This window comes from Heterocephalus glaber, unplaced genomic scaffold (genome assembly GCF_053883595.1).
Source record: "Heterocephalus glaber isolate CG9 unplaced genomic scaffold, H.glaber_assembly_v1.0 deba00000768, whole genome shotgun sequence".
NCBI lineage: Eukaryota > Metazoa > Chordata > Mammalia > Rodentia > Bathyergidae > Heterocephalus > Heterocephalus glaber.
The window spans coordinates 3,660,229-3,675,385 of record NW_028258162.1 but is presented as its reverse complement, the minus strand read 5'-3'; the positions used below and the strand labels follow the sequence as shown (position 1 = coordinate 3,675,385).

The 15,157-nt window shown below is 41.5% G+C and overlaps 1 protein-coding gene across 4 annotated transcripts in view; it reads left to right on the top strand.

Moving 5' to 3' along the window:
* Positions 1–15,157, top strand: part of Rsu1 (Ras suppressor protein 1) — a 188,923-nt gene that overhangs the window by 45,369 nt on the left and 128,397 nt on the right. For all 4 annotated transcript variants that reach the window (XM_021240396.2, XM_004859976.4, XM_021240395.2 and 1 more), the window contains 2 exons: positions 593–675; positions 947–1,061. In XM_021240396.2, coding sequence (XP_021096055.1) covers positions 593–675; positions 947–1,061 — 198 coding nt within the window. The remainder of the gene's footprint in view (positions 1–592; positions 676–946; positions 1,062–15,157) is intronic.

Sequence of the window (15,157 nt, the reverse complement as noted above, 5' to 3'; positions counted from 1 at the left end):
CATGCCATTGTCTTTATATATTTTTGTCATTGAGGTCATAGACACAAGTAGTAATAATTAGTTTGATTGTGGAAATGGTGAACTGCAATTATGGCTCCCATCACCGGAAAGCCTTTCATTTATTTATTTATTGTGAGCATCATTGTACTACATACGAAAGTTCTATTGTGACATGGTCCTGTTTCCATGCGAGAGCCCTTTTGTTCTGTGTTCAAAAGGAAGTGACACAGTGGCTCTCTTCCTTTTACTTTGAATGCAAATGGAGTAATAAATGTGAATCACAAGGAATAGAGAAAAATAAGCTGTCCTTTCTGGAAATGCACGAAACTCTATGCCCAAAACTGCCGTCTATGTCCACAGTTGTTAATTGTGCCAGTCCTCTTGGATATAGATGTTTTCCTGGACACACCAACCACACAATCAGCCAGTACATCTAAGTCTGACCTGCTTGTTATTATAGTGAGGCCTAGGTGTGTCACAGGCTTTTCACCAAGCCAGGGTTATTAATCAAAGCTGACTCCCACGTATTGATCAGACCTCAAATGGTTGGGTTCCATGCCATCCTGTTTATATATTGCTGTTTAATTTGCAGCCACCCTGCGTGCACTCTATCTAAGTGACAACGATTTTGAAATCCTGCCGCCAGATATTGGGAAGCTCACAAAGTTGCAGATAGTAAGTAATTTATCTAAATTCTTAGAAAATCAATTCACTTCTGCAGCCCTTGTAAGAGTAGAATGGAGTCAATTTGAGCAGGAGTAAGGTTTGTTTTGCAGGAATAAACCACCATTCCTGATACTGTTTCTTGTTTAGCAGCAGTCACTTGTAAATAAATTGAAAGAATTGAGCCTGAGAAAAAGAAAGAATGTGGGAGAGTGCAAGAGTTTCTGTTGAGCGCCTTTTTGTGAGGAATTGTTCTGACAACTGCTTGTTTTCTAATACTTAGCTCAGCCTTAGGGATAACGACCTGATCTCACTGCCCAAGGAAATCGGGGAGCTGACCCAGCTCAAGGAACTCCACATTCAGGGAAACCGCCTGACCGTTCTGCCCCCAGAACTAGGTAAGGCTGCTGATGAATGATCTTTCTTCTTCAGTTAATGAATAACAATTATCCAAATGTAGCAATTCTTTTTTTTTTTTGTTAAATTCTTTTATTGGTACATTGTAGGTATACAACACAATTACATTTCTCATTGGGAATTGTACCTTTACATGATGCGTCTTGGTTCTTATTTTTTCCCCATTCCTAGCCCTCCCTTCACACCCTCCACGCTTCCCTATTTACAAAGACTTTATTTCCATTTTTTCCATTTCTCATCATTTTTCCTTTCCCTCCTTTCCTTTCCCCTGTGCCTCCCACTACCCCTACCCCTTTGGACCTTTTCTTCCTATTTTACATTATCGATTATTCATTCTAATCATTGGTACATTATAGGTATACAATATACTGACATTCATCATTGGAAATTTGCACCTTTACATAGTCTCTCTTGGTTCTTATTTTTCACCCTTGCCCAGCCCTCCCTTCAACCCCTCCATCCCTCCCTATTTACAAAGATTTTGTTCCTATTTTTCCATTTTCTCATATTAATCCCATTCCCTTCTGTCCTTTCCCCTAGCCCTCCCACTTCCTTCCCCTTTGCCCCTTTTCTTCCTATTTCACATTACCTATTATACATTTAGTCCTAATTTACACTTTCAGTTTCTCACACCAGAGCAGCTATTCAGTATTTACACATGTGTGTCCTATTTATTTCACTTAAGAGTATCGCCTCAATGTGCATCCACTTAGCTATAAATGTCTCTAATTTCTCATTTTTTATGGCTGAGTAGTACTCCATTTTATAAAAAAATCCCACATTTTCTTTATCCAGTCTTCAGTTGACGGGCATTTGGGCTGTTTCCAAGTTTTAGCTATTACAAATTGTGTTGCTATGAACATGGGTGCACATATATCACTGTGGTATGATTCTTTCAATTCTTTGGGGAAGATTCCGAGCAATGGAATAGCAGGGTCAAATGGGACTTCCAGTCCTAGTTCTTTGAGGTATCTCCATACTGATTTCCACAGTGCTTGCACCAGTCTACACTCCCACCAGCAGTGGAGCAGGGTTCCTCTCTCCCCACAGCCCCACCAGCATTTGTTATTGGTTGATTTCATGATAGCAGCCATTCTTTCTGGAGTGAAGTGGAATCTCAGCATTGTTTTCATTTGCGTCTCTCGAATGACCAGTGATGTTGAAGATTTTTTAATGTATTTATTTGCTATTTCTACTTCTTTGTCTGAGACATGTCTGTTCATTTCAGATGCCCATTTTTGGATTGGGTCTTTAAATTTGGGAGGTCTGATCTTTTTAAGTTCTTTCTAGATTCGAGATAGTAGACCTTTGTCTGAGGAAGAGCAGGTGAAGATTTTTTCCCACATTGTGGGTTGTCTCTTCACACTGCTGGTGGTTTTCTCTTGCCGTGCAGAAGCCTTTTAATAAGAAGAGATCCCATTTGTTGATTGTTTGTGCTAGTTGATGGGCAACTGAGGTTTTGTTCATAAAATCTTTTCCTACACCGATGTCTTCAAGGGTTCTACCTAACCTCTGTTCCAACTGGTTCAGAGTTTCTATTTTAATATTTAGATCTTTAATCCATTTTGATTTTAGTTTAGTGCATGGTGAGAGACACAGGTCTAGTTTTAAACTTTGGCAACTTGAAGCCCAATTTTTCCAGCACCATTTATTAAAGAGGCTATCTTTCCTCGAGTGAGGGTGTTTGGCTCCTTTATCGAAGATGAGATGGCTGAGTGTGTCTGGCGTTGTTTCTGCATCTTCTAATCTGTTCCACTGGTCCTCAAGTCTGTTTCTTTGCCAGTACCATGCTGTTTTTAATCACAGTAGCTTTGTAGTAGAGTTGCAGGTTGGGGATTGTGATACCCCCTGCCATGTCTCTGTTACCTAGAATTGCTTTTGCTATTCTGGGTCTCTTCTTGTTCCAAATGAATTTTTGGATTGTTTTCTCGAGGTCTATGAAGTATGCTGCTGGGATCTCAATTGGAATTGCATTAAATCTATATAGCAGTTTTGGAAGTATGGCCATTTTCACTATATTAATCCTTCCTACCCAGGAGCAGGGGATGTCTGTCCATTTTCTGATATCATCTTCAATCTCTCTTTTCAGAGTGCCATAGTTTTCAGAGAAGAGGTCTTTGATTTCTTTCATTAGGTTGATTCCTAGATATTTCAGTTTTTTGGATGCTATTGTGAAAGGAATTATTTGCCCTATTTCTCTCTCAGTGAGTCTGTCATTGGTGTAGAGGAAAGCTATTGATTTTTGTGTGTTGACCTTGTAACCAGCTACTTGACTGAATTTGGTTATTAAGTCTAGAAGACTTTTGGTGGAGTTCTTGGGGTCTTCTATATAGAGTATCATGTCATCTGCAAATAATGACAATTTGACTTCTTCATTTCCTATCTTCATTCCTTTTATTTCTTTCTCTTGTCTAATTGCCGTGGCTAATGTTTCCAGAACTATATTGAACAAGAGTGGTGATAGTGGACAGCCTTGTCTTGTTCCTGATTTTAGTGTGAAAGATTTCAGTTTTTGACCATTTAGTATGATATTGGCTGTTGGTTATTCATAGATGGCTTCTATCAGTTTGAGGTAGAGACCATCTATTCCAATTTTTTGTAGGGTTTTTATCATAAATGCCTGTTGGATTTTGTCAAATGCTTTTTCTGCGTCTGTGGAGATAATCATATGGTTTTTGTCCTTGGCTCTATTGATATAGTGTATTACATTGATTGATTTTCATATATTGAACCATCCCTGCATCCCTGGGATGAATCCCACTTGATCAGGGTGTATGATCTTCTTGATGATCTTCTGCATTCTGTTTGCCATGATCTTATTTTTGCATCTATGTTCATTAGTGAGATTGGCCTATAGTTCTCCTTTTCGGTTGGGTCTTTCTCTGCTTTGGGGATCAAGGTGATGCTTGCTTCCAGGAATGAATTTGGGAGTATTGCTTCCCTTTCAATTTCATTGAAGAGTTTAAACAGTAGTGGCAGCAGTTCCTCTCTAAATGTCTTGTAGAATTCAGCAGTGAAGCCATCAGGGCCCGGGCTTTTCTTAGTTGATAAGTTTTTAATTACATTTTCAATTTCATTGGTTGATATTGGGTTGTTCAGAACTTTTAGGTCTTCTTTGTTAACTTTGGTAATTCATATGTGTCTAGGAATCTGTCCATTTCTTCTGTGTTGTCCATCTTATTGGCATATAGGTTCTGGAAGTAGGTATTGATGATCCTCTGGATTTCTGCTGGGTCTGTTGTCATTTCACCCTTTTCATTCCTAATTGCATGGATTTGGGCCTTTTCCTTCCTTTATCTGACAAGGTTGGCTAAAGGTTTGTCAATTTTGTTGATTCTTTCGAAGAACCAACTCTTGGCTTCATTGATTTTTTTTTTGTATCGTTCTCTTAGTCTCCAGTGCATTGATTTCTCCTCTGATCTTTATAATTTCCTCCCTTGTATGAGCTCTGGGGTTGTCCTGCTCTTCTTTTTCTAGAAGCTTGAGGTTCAGCATCAGGTTGTTTAATTGGGCTCATTCTGTTTTCCTAATATGCGTATTCACTGCTATGAATTACCCTCATAAGACTGCTTTCATCGTGTCCCATAGATTCCGATATGTTGTATTGTCATTGTCATTTAATTGAAGGAACTGTCTGATTTCTTCTTTAATTTCCTCTGTGACCCATTGGTTACTCAGAAGTGTGTTGTTCAATTACCACGTGTTTATGAAATTTTTTGAGTTTCTTTTGCTATGGATCTCCAATTTCATCACACTATGGTCTGATAATATACAGGGGATAACTTCAGTTCCTTTGCACTTACTTAAACATGTTCTTTGTGTGAGTATGTGGTCTGTTTTTGAGAATGACCCATGTGCAGCTGAGAAGAATGTGTATTCTGATTTTGTGGGCTGGAAGACTCTGTAAACATCTGTTAAGTTCATTTGTTCAAGAGTTCGATTGAGTTCTAGTATTTCATTACTTATTTTTAGTCTAGTTGATCTATCTGTTTGTGACAGTGAGGTGTTGAGGTCCCCCACTACAATTGTATTAGTGCATATATGACTTTTCATGTCCGTTAGTATTTGTTTTATATAGTTGGGTGCACTAGTGCTTGTTGCATAGATATTTATGATTGTCATCTCCTCCTCTTGGATTGTTCCCTTTACAAGGATGTAGTGTCCTTCTTTGTCTCTCTTAATCAGTGTTGGTGTGAAATCTACTTGATCTGCAAAGAGGATAGCTACTCCTGCTTTTTTTCAGGTTCTTCATGCATGGAGTATTGTTTTCCACCCTTTAACTTTCAGTCTATGAGTTTCCTTTTGAATTAAGTGTGTTTCTTGTATGCAGCATATTGTTGGATTTTGCTTCTTGACCCATTCTGCCAGTCTATTTCTTTTAATTGGTGAATTGAGACCCTTAATGTTGATGGTTATAACTGAAACATATTGACTTGTCATTGCCATGACTTTTTCTTTTTGTTGGGTTCTCCCCCTTTACATTTAATTTCTTGTCATGCCAGATGGGTTCATTCTGCTTTGCTTCCTGGGGTTGTGATCCTCAATGTCTGTTCCTAGGATATTGTGTAAAATTCTTTGGAGTGCTGGTTTGGTATTCACGAAGTTCCTAAGGTGCTCTTTGTCATGAAAGTATCTTATTTCTCCATCCATTTTGAAAGATAGTTTTGCAGGGTACATCAATCTGGGTTGGAGGCTGTTTTCTTTTAGGGCTTGGAATATGTCACTGCAAGCTCTTCTTGCCTTGATGGTTTGTGTTGAGAAGTCTGCTGTGATTCTGATAGGCTTTCCTTTGTATGTGATTTGTTTCTTTTCTCTGACTGTTTGTAGAACTTTGTTCTTCTGTTGTGTTTCTGGAATCTTAACAATTATATGCCTATGTGTAGATTGTTTTTGATCAAGGCTATTTGGAGTCCTATATGCCTCACTTACCTGTATGTCAAGCTCTTTTCCCCTGCTTGGGAAGTTTTCTGCCATTATTTCTGTGAAGACATTTTTTATGTCATCTGCACTCTCTTCTGTTTCTTCATTGACTCCAATCAGTCTTATGTTCTTCTTCTTTGCATCATCTAGCACCTGCTGGATTGATTTCTCACGTTCCCTTATAATTTTGAAGCAATTTTTCTTTTCCTGGTCACTAATTGCAATCTTATCTTCTATATCTGAAATTCTGTCCTCACATTGGCTCATTCTGTTGTGTAGACTTTCAATGGAGTTTTTCATGTCCTGGAAATGTATTTGCATCTGTTTTATGGATTCCATTTGTTTCTCATGTTGGGATTCCATCATGTTCCTGAGCTCTTCTCTAGATTTATTAATCATGTCTTGCACTAGGGGCACAATTTCTCCTGTTATCTGAGAAATTATTTCTGATTTCATTTTTTCCAGATCCCCTTTTGTTGCCCGTTCAGTGGGTCCAGGTGGTTGAGTGTCAGAGTGTTCCATCTCATTTCCCTTTGGGGTTGCTGTAGGTGATCTGGAAGTCTGGTCTTGAGACTTATTTCCGTGTTTTCTCATTGTGACTGGGGCCGGGGCCTGTTAGCGCCTGCAGGGATTACCTCCTCTGAGCTGGGAGAGGTGGGACAGGGGCCGGGAGCAGCGGTAGGGATGGTGACCCAAAAGCCCTTTCCTGTGGGCTGGGAGCAGTGGGAGGGATGGTGGCCTGGAAGCCCCTTCCTCTGGGCCGGGAACAGCGGGACTCAGTACCTTGGTCTGGTGGTCTGGTGTCCTCTGCGCCTTTGTAGTGTGGAACCAAGTGGCTGCTTGTCTGCAGCAGGGTGATTTGGTGTCTTCCGCGTGACTCAGGACCTTGGCAGCGCGTGCACAAACCTTCCTGTGTGCAGCGGGCTGATTCAGCGTATTCCGCGCGACTCCAAATGTAGCAGTTCTTAACAGCCTCTCTTCCTCTTGGCAAACTTTCTCCTCCCAGGGACCCGATCTTGATTGTTTTTAGCCCATTTGTCATTGACCAGAGTTCAGTGCTGTGGATCTGGCCTGCCCTGATGCTGTGCCTGCAGCTGTAGGGTCTGGTGTCCCAGAACCACTGATGAAAGGTGGCCTGGCCCAGCGCCCTGCGTGCTGGGGCAGGAAGTGTCATGGCCTTGCCGAGAGCCCTTGTTTACAAGCTGGGGGAGCTTTCTAGGTTCTGATTGGGTGATTAGTAACTTTTACTAATACATTTCTTACAGCTTCTTGAAAATGCACTTTCCAGTCATAAATTCAGTTTCTTCCCAGTCCTGTCTCCAGTGAGAATTGTTAAATATGCTCTCACTGCGAATCCTTAGGCAGCTGAGTGTTGGTTCTCTGCTTGGTCACTTTTATGGCCCCAGGGGGCGTCCATCCTGCACACGTAACCAGTCCACGGTGGCTGTTACTGAGGCAGTGCCACCCGTCCGCAAAAGGGTCATGGATTCACGTCCCTTTCCTCATGCCTGCTGTCTCCCTCCTCTCATTTCTTTCATCCTTTGAAACACATTTTCTCAAACTGATCATTCGCCTTTCATAATTTTTAAAACTTGCATTTAACTCACACCTCCTGGTGGTTCTGCAGAGCCGCCTGTTACAGACTAGAACATCTATACCATGGTGCCAAGGACCTTGCTATATTTGTCCCCGGCTTTACCCTCAGTGCTTAGCATGCACCTGGTAGGAAATATGTGCTCAAGGAAAGTTTACCAAATGAGTAAAGAAATGAGGACCTGAGATGGCACGGTGTTGGGAAGGTTACAGGCACTTAACCTTCTGTGCTGTCCAGAGCAGATGTCACCAGCCACATGTCCCATGCTCAGCTGCACAGGTGGTGAGCCGTTGCCGAGTTGGAAACTGAAAACGAAGGTGGAGGATGTTCCTGTCAGCCTGCAGTTCTGTTGGAAAGTGTTCACCTAAAGGAAAAATGGCCACACAGTGTCGTGGAACAAATGCAAAGTTCCATTTTTTCCATCTTATTTAGCTCCTTGTTGGGGTTAGGAGGCCAGAGGACTCTATTATGATTTTAAAGACTAAAGAGTAACTCAGCACTGTTTCTTTAATGAGTTACAAGCATCCACATCTTGCTTCGGGAGGAACACAGTGCAGAATCCAGAAAAGCTTCCTAGCAGGTTTTGAAGGCCAAAACATCTTGTCAAAAGGAATACTTTTTGCAGTGATTAATCACCAAAGATGTTAGCATTAGTGATTTCAGTAGTCCTTGCAGAATACGAATACCTGCTCGCTCTCCAACCTGTTGCATCAGAGCTCTGTGTGGGACAAATTCTTGGGTAATTTGATGAAGCTAACTTAATGCATCTGCTGTGTGTGCTCGGTTAGTGTGATTAGAAGAAACAGAAAAATAAATACATATTTCATTGCTGTTTTATTTCATTTTTAAACAATGAGGCAAAGCAGGATATTAAAGAATTACTTTACTAGACAGTTTGTTAGAAAAATATTTAATCGAACCTACATGTACCAATTTATAGGTTTTTAAATCTTACTCCTGTTGCTTTTTTATTTAAGTACTCTATATAGTCACATTTGTCTGACATCTTTTAAATTCTCCAGTAGCAAATTATGTATATTTTATTCCGAAGTAGAATTGCAAGTAAATCCTTTAATTTTGCGAGTCATACCTAGAAATACTTACTCTTGACTTCTGCCTGGTGGAGTTTTTTCTGCTGGGAAGCAAACACTTAGTTGGAAATACATGAGAGTTTCTGTTATAAACTCAAGGTAAAGGCAGTGTATTATTTATTTTTGAATAGTAGTTATTTTGAAAGTCCGGAATAGGCCATGTGTGGTGGTGCACACCTGTCTTCTCAGTACTTGGGAGGCTGAAGGAGGAACATGGCTGTGAGTTCAAGACCAGCCTGAACTACACAGTGAGACCCTGTCTCAGAAAACCAAGAAAAAGAGTCCAGAGTAAGGCAACAGTAATATAATAATAGCTGGCACATATTAAGGCCTCCTATGCCAGAGCACTGGGATAAGTGCCTTCCCCGCAGCAGCTCCTATAATTGTTATGAGGATAGTAAGCAGACTTTTCAGAGGGAAGGAAACTGAGGCTCAGGGTGGGTTGGTGACGCATCTGTAGGGACACACTCCTGAGCCACAGAGGCAGAACCTGAACCTGATAGTCTCTTCATCCTGACCCAGGTTCCTGACCACAGTAGCTATCCCCTTCCCATCTGGATGCCAGTAAATCCCCAGAAATGCAGTTTCCATGTTTGGACAAAACACAGCACCATCCATGCCCCCAGGATGGCAGTGTCGGGAGAGTGGAGAGAACGTGACCAGTTGCATGGCGGGGTCTGTTGGGCATGAGTGAGGCTGGAACAACGCTTTGCAAATGCAGCTACGGTGGCCTCCAAACAGTGAGCTGCTCTTTTCTGCTGTCCCATCCCAAGCCCATTGTATTGTCCCATGGTTCTCGCCTCCTGGTAAACATCCGCCACAGAGGGAACGCCTTCTGGTACCAGAAGCTGCTTCTGAATGGCTGATGTGCAGCACTGGCTGCTGATGCCCGTGCAGCTCCTGTTCTCTGCCCCTGCTGCCTCCACTGGCTGCAGCTTTGCTCCTGGTGCACTTTCAAGCGTGGATACTGTTGCTGCCCCTCTTGTGTTGTTATTTTTCACATATCTAAATCATCAGGGTAAATGCTTCTAAGGTTTCTGTGAAATGTCCTTTCGAAATAGACCCGGAGTTTATTAACTTGAAACCTTGTTGGGGAGAGCTTCGGCCACGTAGAGGATTCCACCTGAGCTCTGACCTGTGAGATCTGAGACAGTGTAGGCACACAGCCAGAATCTTGGAGTTTGAACACGTGATTCCATCGCTTTGCTTTTATCGTGCATCCATGGACAAGTTACCTACACCAGGGTGTCTGGCTCTAAACAGAAAAGCACTAGTTTTCATTGTTAGCCCATGAAGCTGTAGAGCGTTGGATATATTTATGAAGTTGCTGCCTCAGACCAGGTCTGGACTCCAAAGAAATTACCTTTATAATAATGTAAAGTTCATTTACTCAGCAAGTATTTATTGACTGCTTCATGGATTTGCTAGGGATTATGAGACAGGGCACCCATTATAGATAGAACTGATGTTCATGCTGGGGTCCATGTGAGAGAAAAAGATGTGGTACTTACTGATCTTGGAAAAGTTGAAGTGTGAAAGGACATGCCAAGCTGAAGGAGAAGTGACCTGAGAAAGCCTCACTCCTATGGTGACGCCATTTAAAAAACGCCTAGAGGAAGGCAAGTACAGAGGTCCTGAGATGGGCTCAGGTATTTAGGAACAGCAGGGATAGTGGAAACGAAACAGATTGAACAAAGAGGTGAGTTGTAAGAGATGAGCTTAGAAGGAAAATGACAGTTGGTGAGGCATTACCAGGACACTGACTTTTACTCTGAGTGAGAAGACTTTTTTGTTTTTTAGTACCAGGGATCGAACTTGGGTCCTTGTGCTTGTGAGAAGGACTTTTAAAAAAATTTTCTTGGTACATTTTAGATGTGCATAATGATCATTCATCATAGGGAATTTGTACCTGTACAAATGATATATCTTAATTCTTTTTTTCCATTCCCCTTCCCTCCCTTCAACCCCTCTTCCCCACCTTATGTACAAAAACTTTGTGTCCAGTTCTTCCTTCTGTTGTCTTTTTTTTTTCTTTTCCTTCCCTTCCTTTTCTCCTCCACCCTCCCTACTTCCCCTCCCCATTTGAACATTTTCTTCCTATTTCAGAATACCTGTTATACATTTTGGTCCATAGTTACTCTTTCAGTTTTTCACACCAGAGAGACAATGTGATATTTAAACATGTGTGTCTGATTTATTTCACTTGAGTATGGTCTCAAGGTACATCCATTTAGCTAGGAATGTCTCACGTTTATCCTTCTTTATGACAGAGTAGTAATCCATTATACCAAAAAAAAAAAAAAACCCTGAATTTTCTTTATCCATTCATAGGTTAATGGGCTGTTTCTAGGATTTAGCTATTACAAACTGCTGCCATAAACATGGGTGTGCCTGGATTGCTGTGGTATGATGTTTTTAATTCTTCGGGAAGATAGCAAAAAGGAGAATAGCTGGGTGGAATAGAGCCTCTAGTTTTAATTTTTTGAGGAAATTTCCACATTGATTTCCACAGTGGTTGCACCAATCTATACTCCCATCAACAGTAGAGAAGGGTTCCTTTCTCCCAACAGCCCTGCCAGCATTTGTCATTGGTTGATTTCTTGATAGCAGCCATTCTTTCTGGAGTGAGGTGGACTCTCAGCGTTGTTTTCATTTGTATCTCTCCAGTGACAAGTGATGTTGAACATTTTTTCATGTGTTTATTTGCTGTTTCTACTTTTTTGTCTGAGAAATGTCTGTTCATTTCAGATGCCCATTTTGAGATTCAGTCTTTAAATTGGGGGGGGGGTCCTGATTTTTTTTTTAAGGTCTTTATGTATTCTAGATAGTAGTTCTTTGTCTGAGGAGCAGCTGATAAAAATTTTTTTCCCACATTGTAGGTTGTCTCTTCACTCCGTTGGTTTCTCTTGTTGTGCAAAACGTTTTTAATAAGATGAGATCCCAGTTGTTGATTCTTTGTGCTAATTCCCATGTGACTTAGGTTTTGTTCATAAAGTCTTTTCCTACGCCTATGTCTTCAAGAGTTCTACCTAACTTATCTTCCAGCAGCTTTAGTGTTTCTATTTTGATATTGAGATCTTTGGTTCATTTTTATTTTAGTTTAGTACATGGTGAGAGACATAGGTCTGGTTTTAATCTTCAGCATGTGGAGAGCCAGTTTTTCTAGCTCCATTAAAGAGGCTATCTTTCCTCCAGTGAAGGTGTTTGACCCCTTTGTCAAAGATAAGGTGACTGAGTGTGTTTTGTGTTGTTTCTGCATCTTCTAATTTGTTCCTTTGATCACTGGGTTTGTTTTTTTGGCTAGTGCCATCTTGTTTTAATCACGGTAGCTCTGTAATGTAATTTCAAGTCAGGGATTGTGATGCCCCCTACTTTGCCTTTGTTGCCCAGAATTGCTTTTGCTATCCTAAGTCCCTTCTGAGTCCAAATGAATTTTAGGATTGTTTACTCTCATTCTGTGAGATATGCTATTGATATTTTGATTGAGATTGGCATTAAATCTCTATAACAATTTTGGAAGTATGTACATTTTCACTGTATTGGTTCTTCCTACCCAAGAACAAGGTAATGTCTTTCCCTTTTCTGATATCCTCTTCAATATCCTTTTTCAGAGTACTGTAGTTTTCAATGTAAAGATCTTTTATTTCCCTTGTTAGAATGATGTCTAAGTATTTTGCTTTTTTATTTTATTTTTTTGATCCTATTGTGAAAGATGTGGTTTCCCTGATTTCTCTCTCAGTGAGTTTGTTATTTGTGTACAGGAACACTATTGATTTTTGAGTTTTGACTTTGTATCCATCTATGCTACTGGATTTGGTTATTAAATCTAGAAGTCTTTTGGTGGAGTTTTTGGGGTCTTCTATGTAGAGTATCACGTCATTCTCAAATAATGATAATTTAGCTTCTTCCTTTCCTATCTTTATTCTTTATTTCTTGCCTTGTCTAATTGCTGTGGCTAATGTGTCCAGAACTATGTTGAATATTAGTGATGATAGTGGACATCCTTGTCTTGTTCCTGATTTTAGAGTGAAAGCCTTCAGTCTTTGACAATTTAGTATGATGTTGGCTGTTGGTTTGTCATAGATGGCTTTTATCAGAATAAGTTAGAGATGATCCATTCCAGTTTCCTGTAGGGTTTTTATCATGAATGGGTGTTGGGCTTTGTCAAATGCTTTTTTCTGTCTATTGAGATGGTCATGTGGTTTTTGTCCTTGGGTCTGTTAATATGGTGTATTTTGTTTATTGATTGGCGTAGTTGAACCATTCTTGCTTGGTCATGGAATATAATCTTCTTGATCATTTGCTGCATCCTTTTTTTCAAGTATCTTATTGAGGATTTTTGTGTCTATCTTCATTAGCGATGTTGGCCTATAGTTTGCTTTTTTGGTTGGCTCCTTCTCCGGTTTTGGTATGTAATGCTTGCTTGTAGGAATGACTTTGAGATTATTGCTTCCCTTTCAATTTCATTAAAGTATTTGAGGAGTAGTGGCAGTAGTTCTTCTCTAAATTTCTTCTGGAGTTCAGCAGTGAATCCATTAGGATGTGGGCTTTTCTTTGCCGGTAGGTTTTGAATTACATCAATTTTGTTGACTGATATTGGGTTATGTAGAATTTTTGTATCTTCTTGATTCAGTTTTAGTAATTCATGTATATCTAGGAATCTGTCCATTTCTTCTGTATTTTCCATTTTATTAGAATATAGGTTCTCAAAGTAGGTATTGTTGATTGTCTGGATTTTTGCAGGATCTGTTGTGATTTCACCCTTTTCATTCCTAATTGCATGTATTTGAGTCTTTTCTTTCCAAGTGCCTCCTGCTGGCTTGAACTCCACTCCCTGATCTACTGCCATCTTGAACTTAGCTGCACCTTACCATGACACTGGGAGTTGCTGGATGGAGTCAACCTGCGGCTGTTCTGAGTTCTGTGTTGAGTTGGCTCCTCTCCAAAATGGCAACCAGCCAATCACCCTCTCCTGGAGGGCATCTGAACCTGAATAATTCACCAGCCAGTGCAGTCAGTTATGTCCACTGATCTGTTCCACTGGTGCCTTTGTCTGTGGAGACCTCTGGGGTCTCAGGAGTCACCATGTATCTACAGATTCTGTCTGCCCCTTCCACACTGTGAACCATGGCTTGGAGAGAAAGCTCCATTTGCCACTTCCTTCTTCTGCAGTGAGGTCCCTCTCTTTGCTCTCCCCATGGGGTCCAATTCAGATCCTTGCTGGGTCCCAGGGACCCACTTCCCTCCTTCTCTTCCTCATGTTGCTATCCAGTGTCTGGACTCCAAATCTCAGAGAGGCTCTTTCTCTGCTGCTCACCACTGCGCCATCTTCCTGGAAGTTCTCTTCTCTGAGTGAGAAAGACTTTGTCAATATGAGTTAGAATGTTGAACTAGGGAGATTATCCTGGATGATCCCGCCAGGTGAGCCCAGGAGAAGGTGAAAGGGTGGGAGCCTGCATGAAAGGAGTCCTGAGCCAAGGGAAGCAGATGCCTTCAGCAGCTACAGAAGGCAAGGAACTCAGTTGTCCCTGAAGTCTCCAGAAAGAATGGGAACCTGCTTGCACTTGTTTTTAGCTTTGTGACATCCCTCATCATACTTGTGAACTCTGGGCTGTGAGAGATTCCTGCTGCTTTAACCTCTGCTTCTGGAAATTTGCACTGGCAGAAGCTGATACAGATGGGAAGGCATTGAAGGGCGTTTAGCAAAGGTGGGCACCCTCTGACTTTGCAGTGGGCCTTCGTGGCTGCTATGTTGAAATCATCTGAAGAATCCTGGAAGCAGAGACTGTGGTAAGAGTCAAGACAAGAGCAAAAGCCAGACTCCTCCGGATGGCGGTGGTGGTCATACGGGTACTGGTGAGAGGCTTGAGTGTGTTCAGAGCTGACATTGGGGATGGCTTGGTTGAGGGGCTGAGACAGTCACGCTGATGTGAGGTTTTGATCCTGAGTAGGATGGGGAAGATTTGGGGAAGAGTAGGGGAAGCAGGAGGGGAAAGGAAGTGGAAAGGTAGTCAGGAGCTGCTTCTAGGGTGTCTTGAATTTGAGATGCCTTCTGGGTATCAGATTGAGAAGGGGAATTAAAATCTGGAGCTCAGAAGAGAGATCTCGACTGCTGGTATAATTTGGAGCAGTATAAATTTAGTGCCACAAGTGGAACGAGAACCCTTGGATGTGAATGTAGAGGATGGAAGCAGAGTGTGAAGCTCTTTGATTCCTAACCCCTGAAGCCAGTGGGATCCAGGGTGTGTGGGTCCACATGGATCCCAGGCAGACCTTGGGTCCAGGTCAGGATGGTAGCTCCCCATCCTGTTCCCACAGCTGCCTCATAGTGTTGTGTGATACACAATGGCTTCCAAAGAAGATGGTTCCTCTGCTGAGGCTGATGGGGGCTGCCTCATCTTTTTTCCTGATGCAGTGAATTCTGCCAGTGAAGGGCAGTGAAATGCATGTAATAGAAATTTGCTCCTGGGCC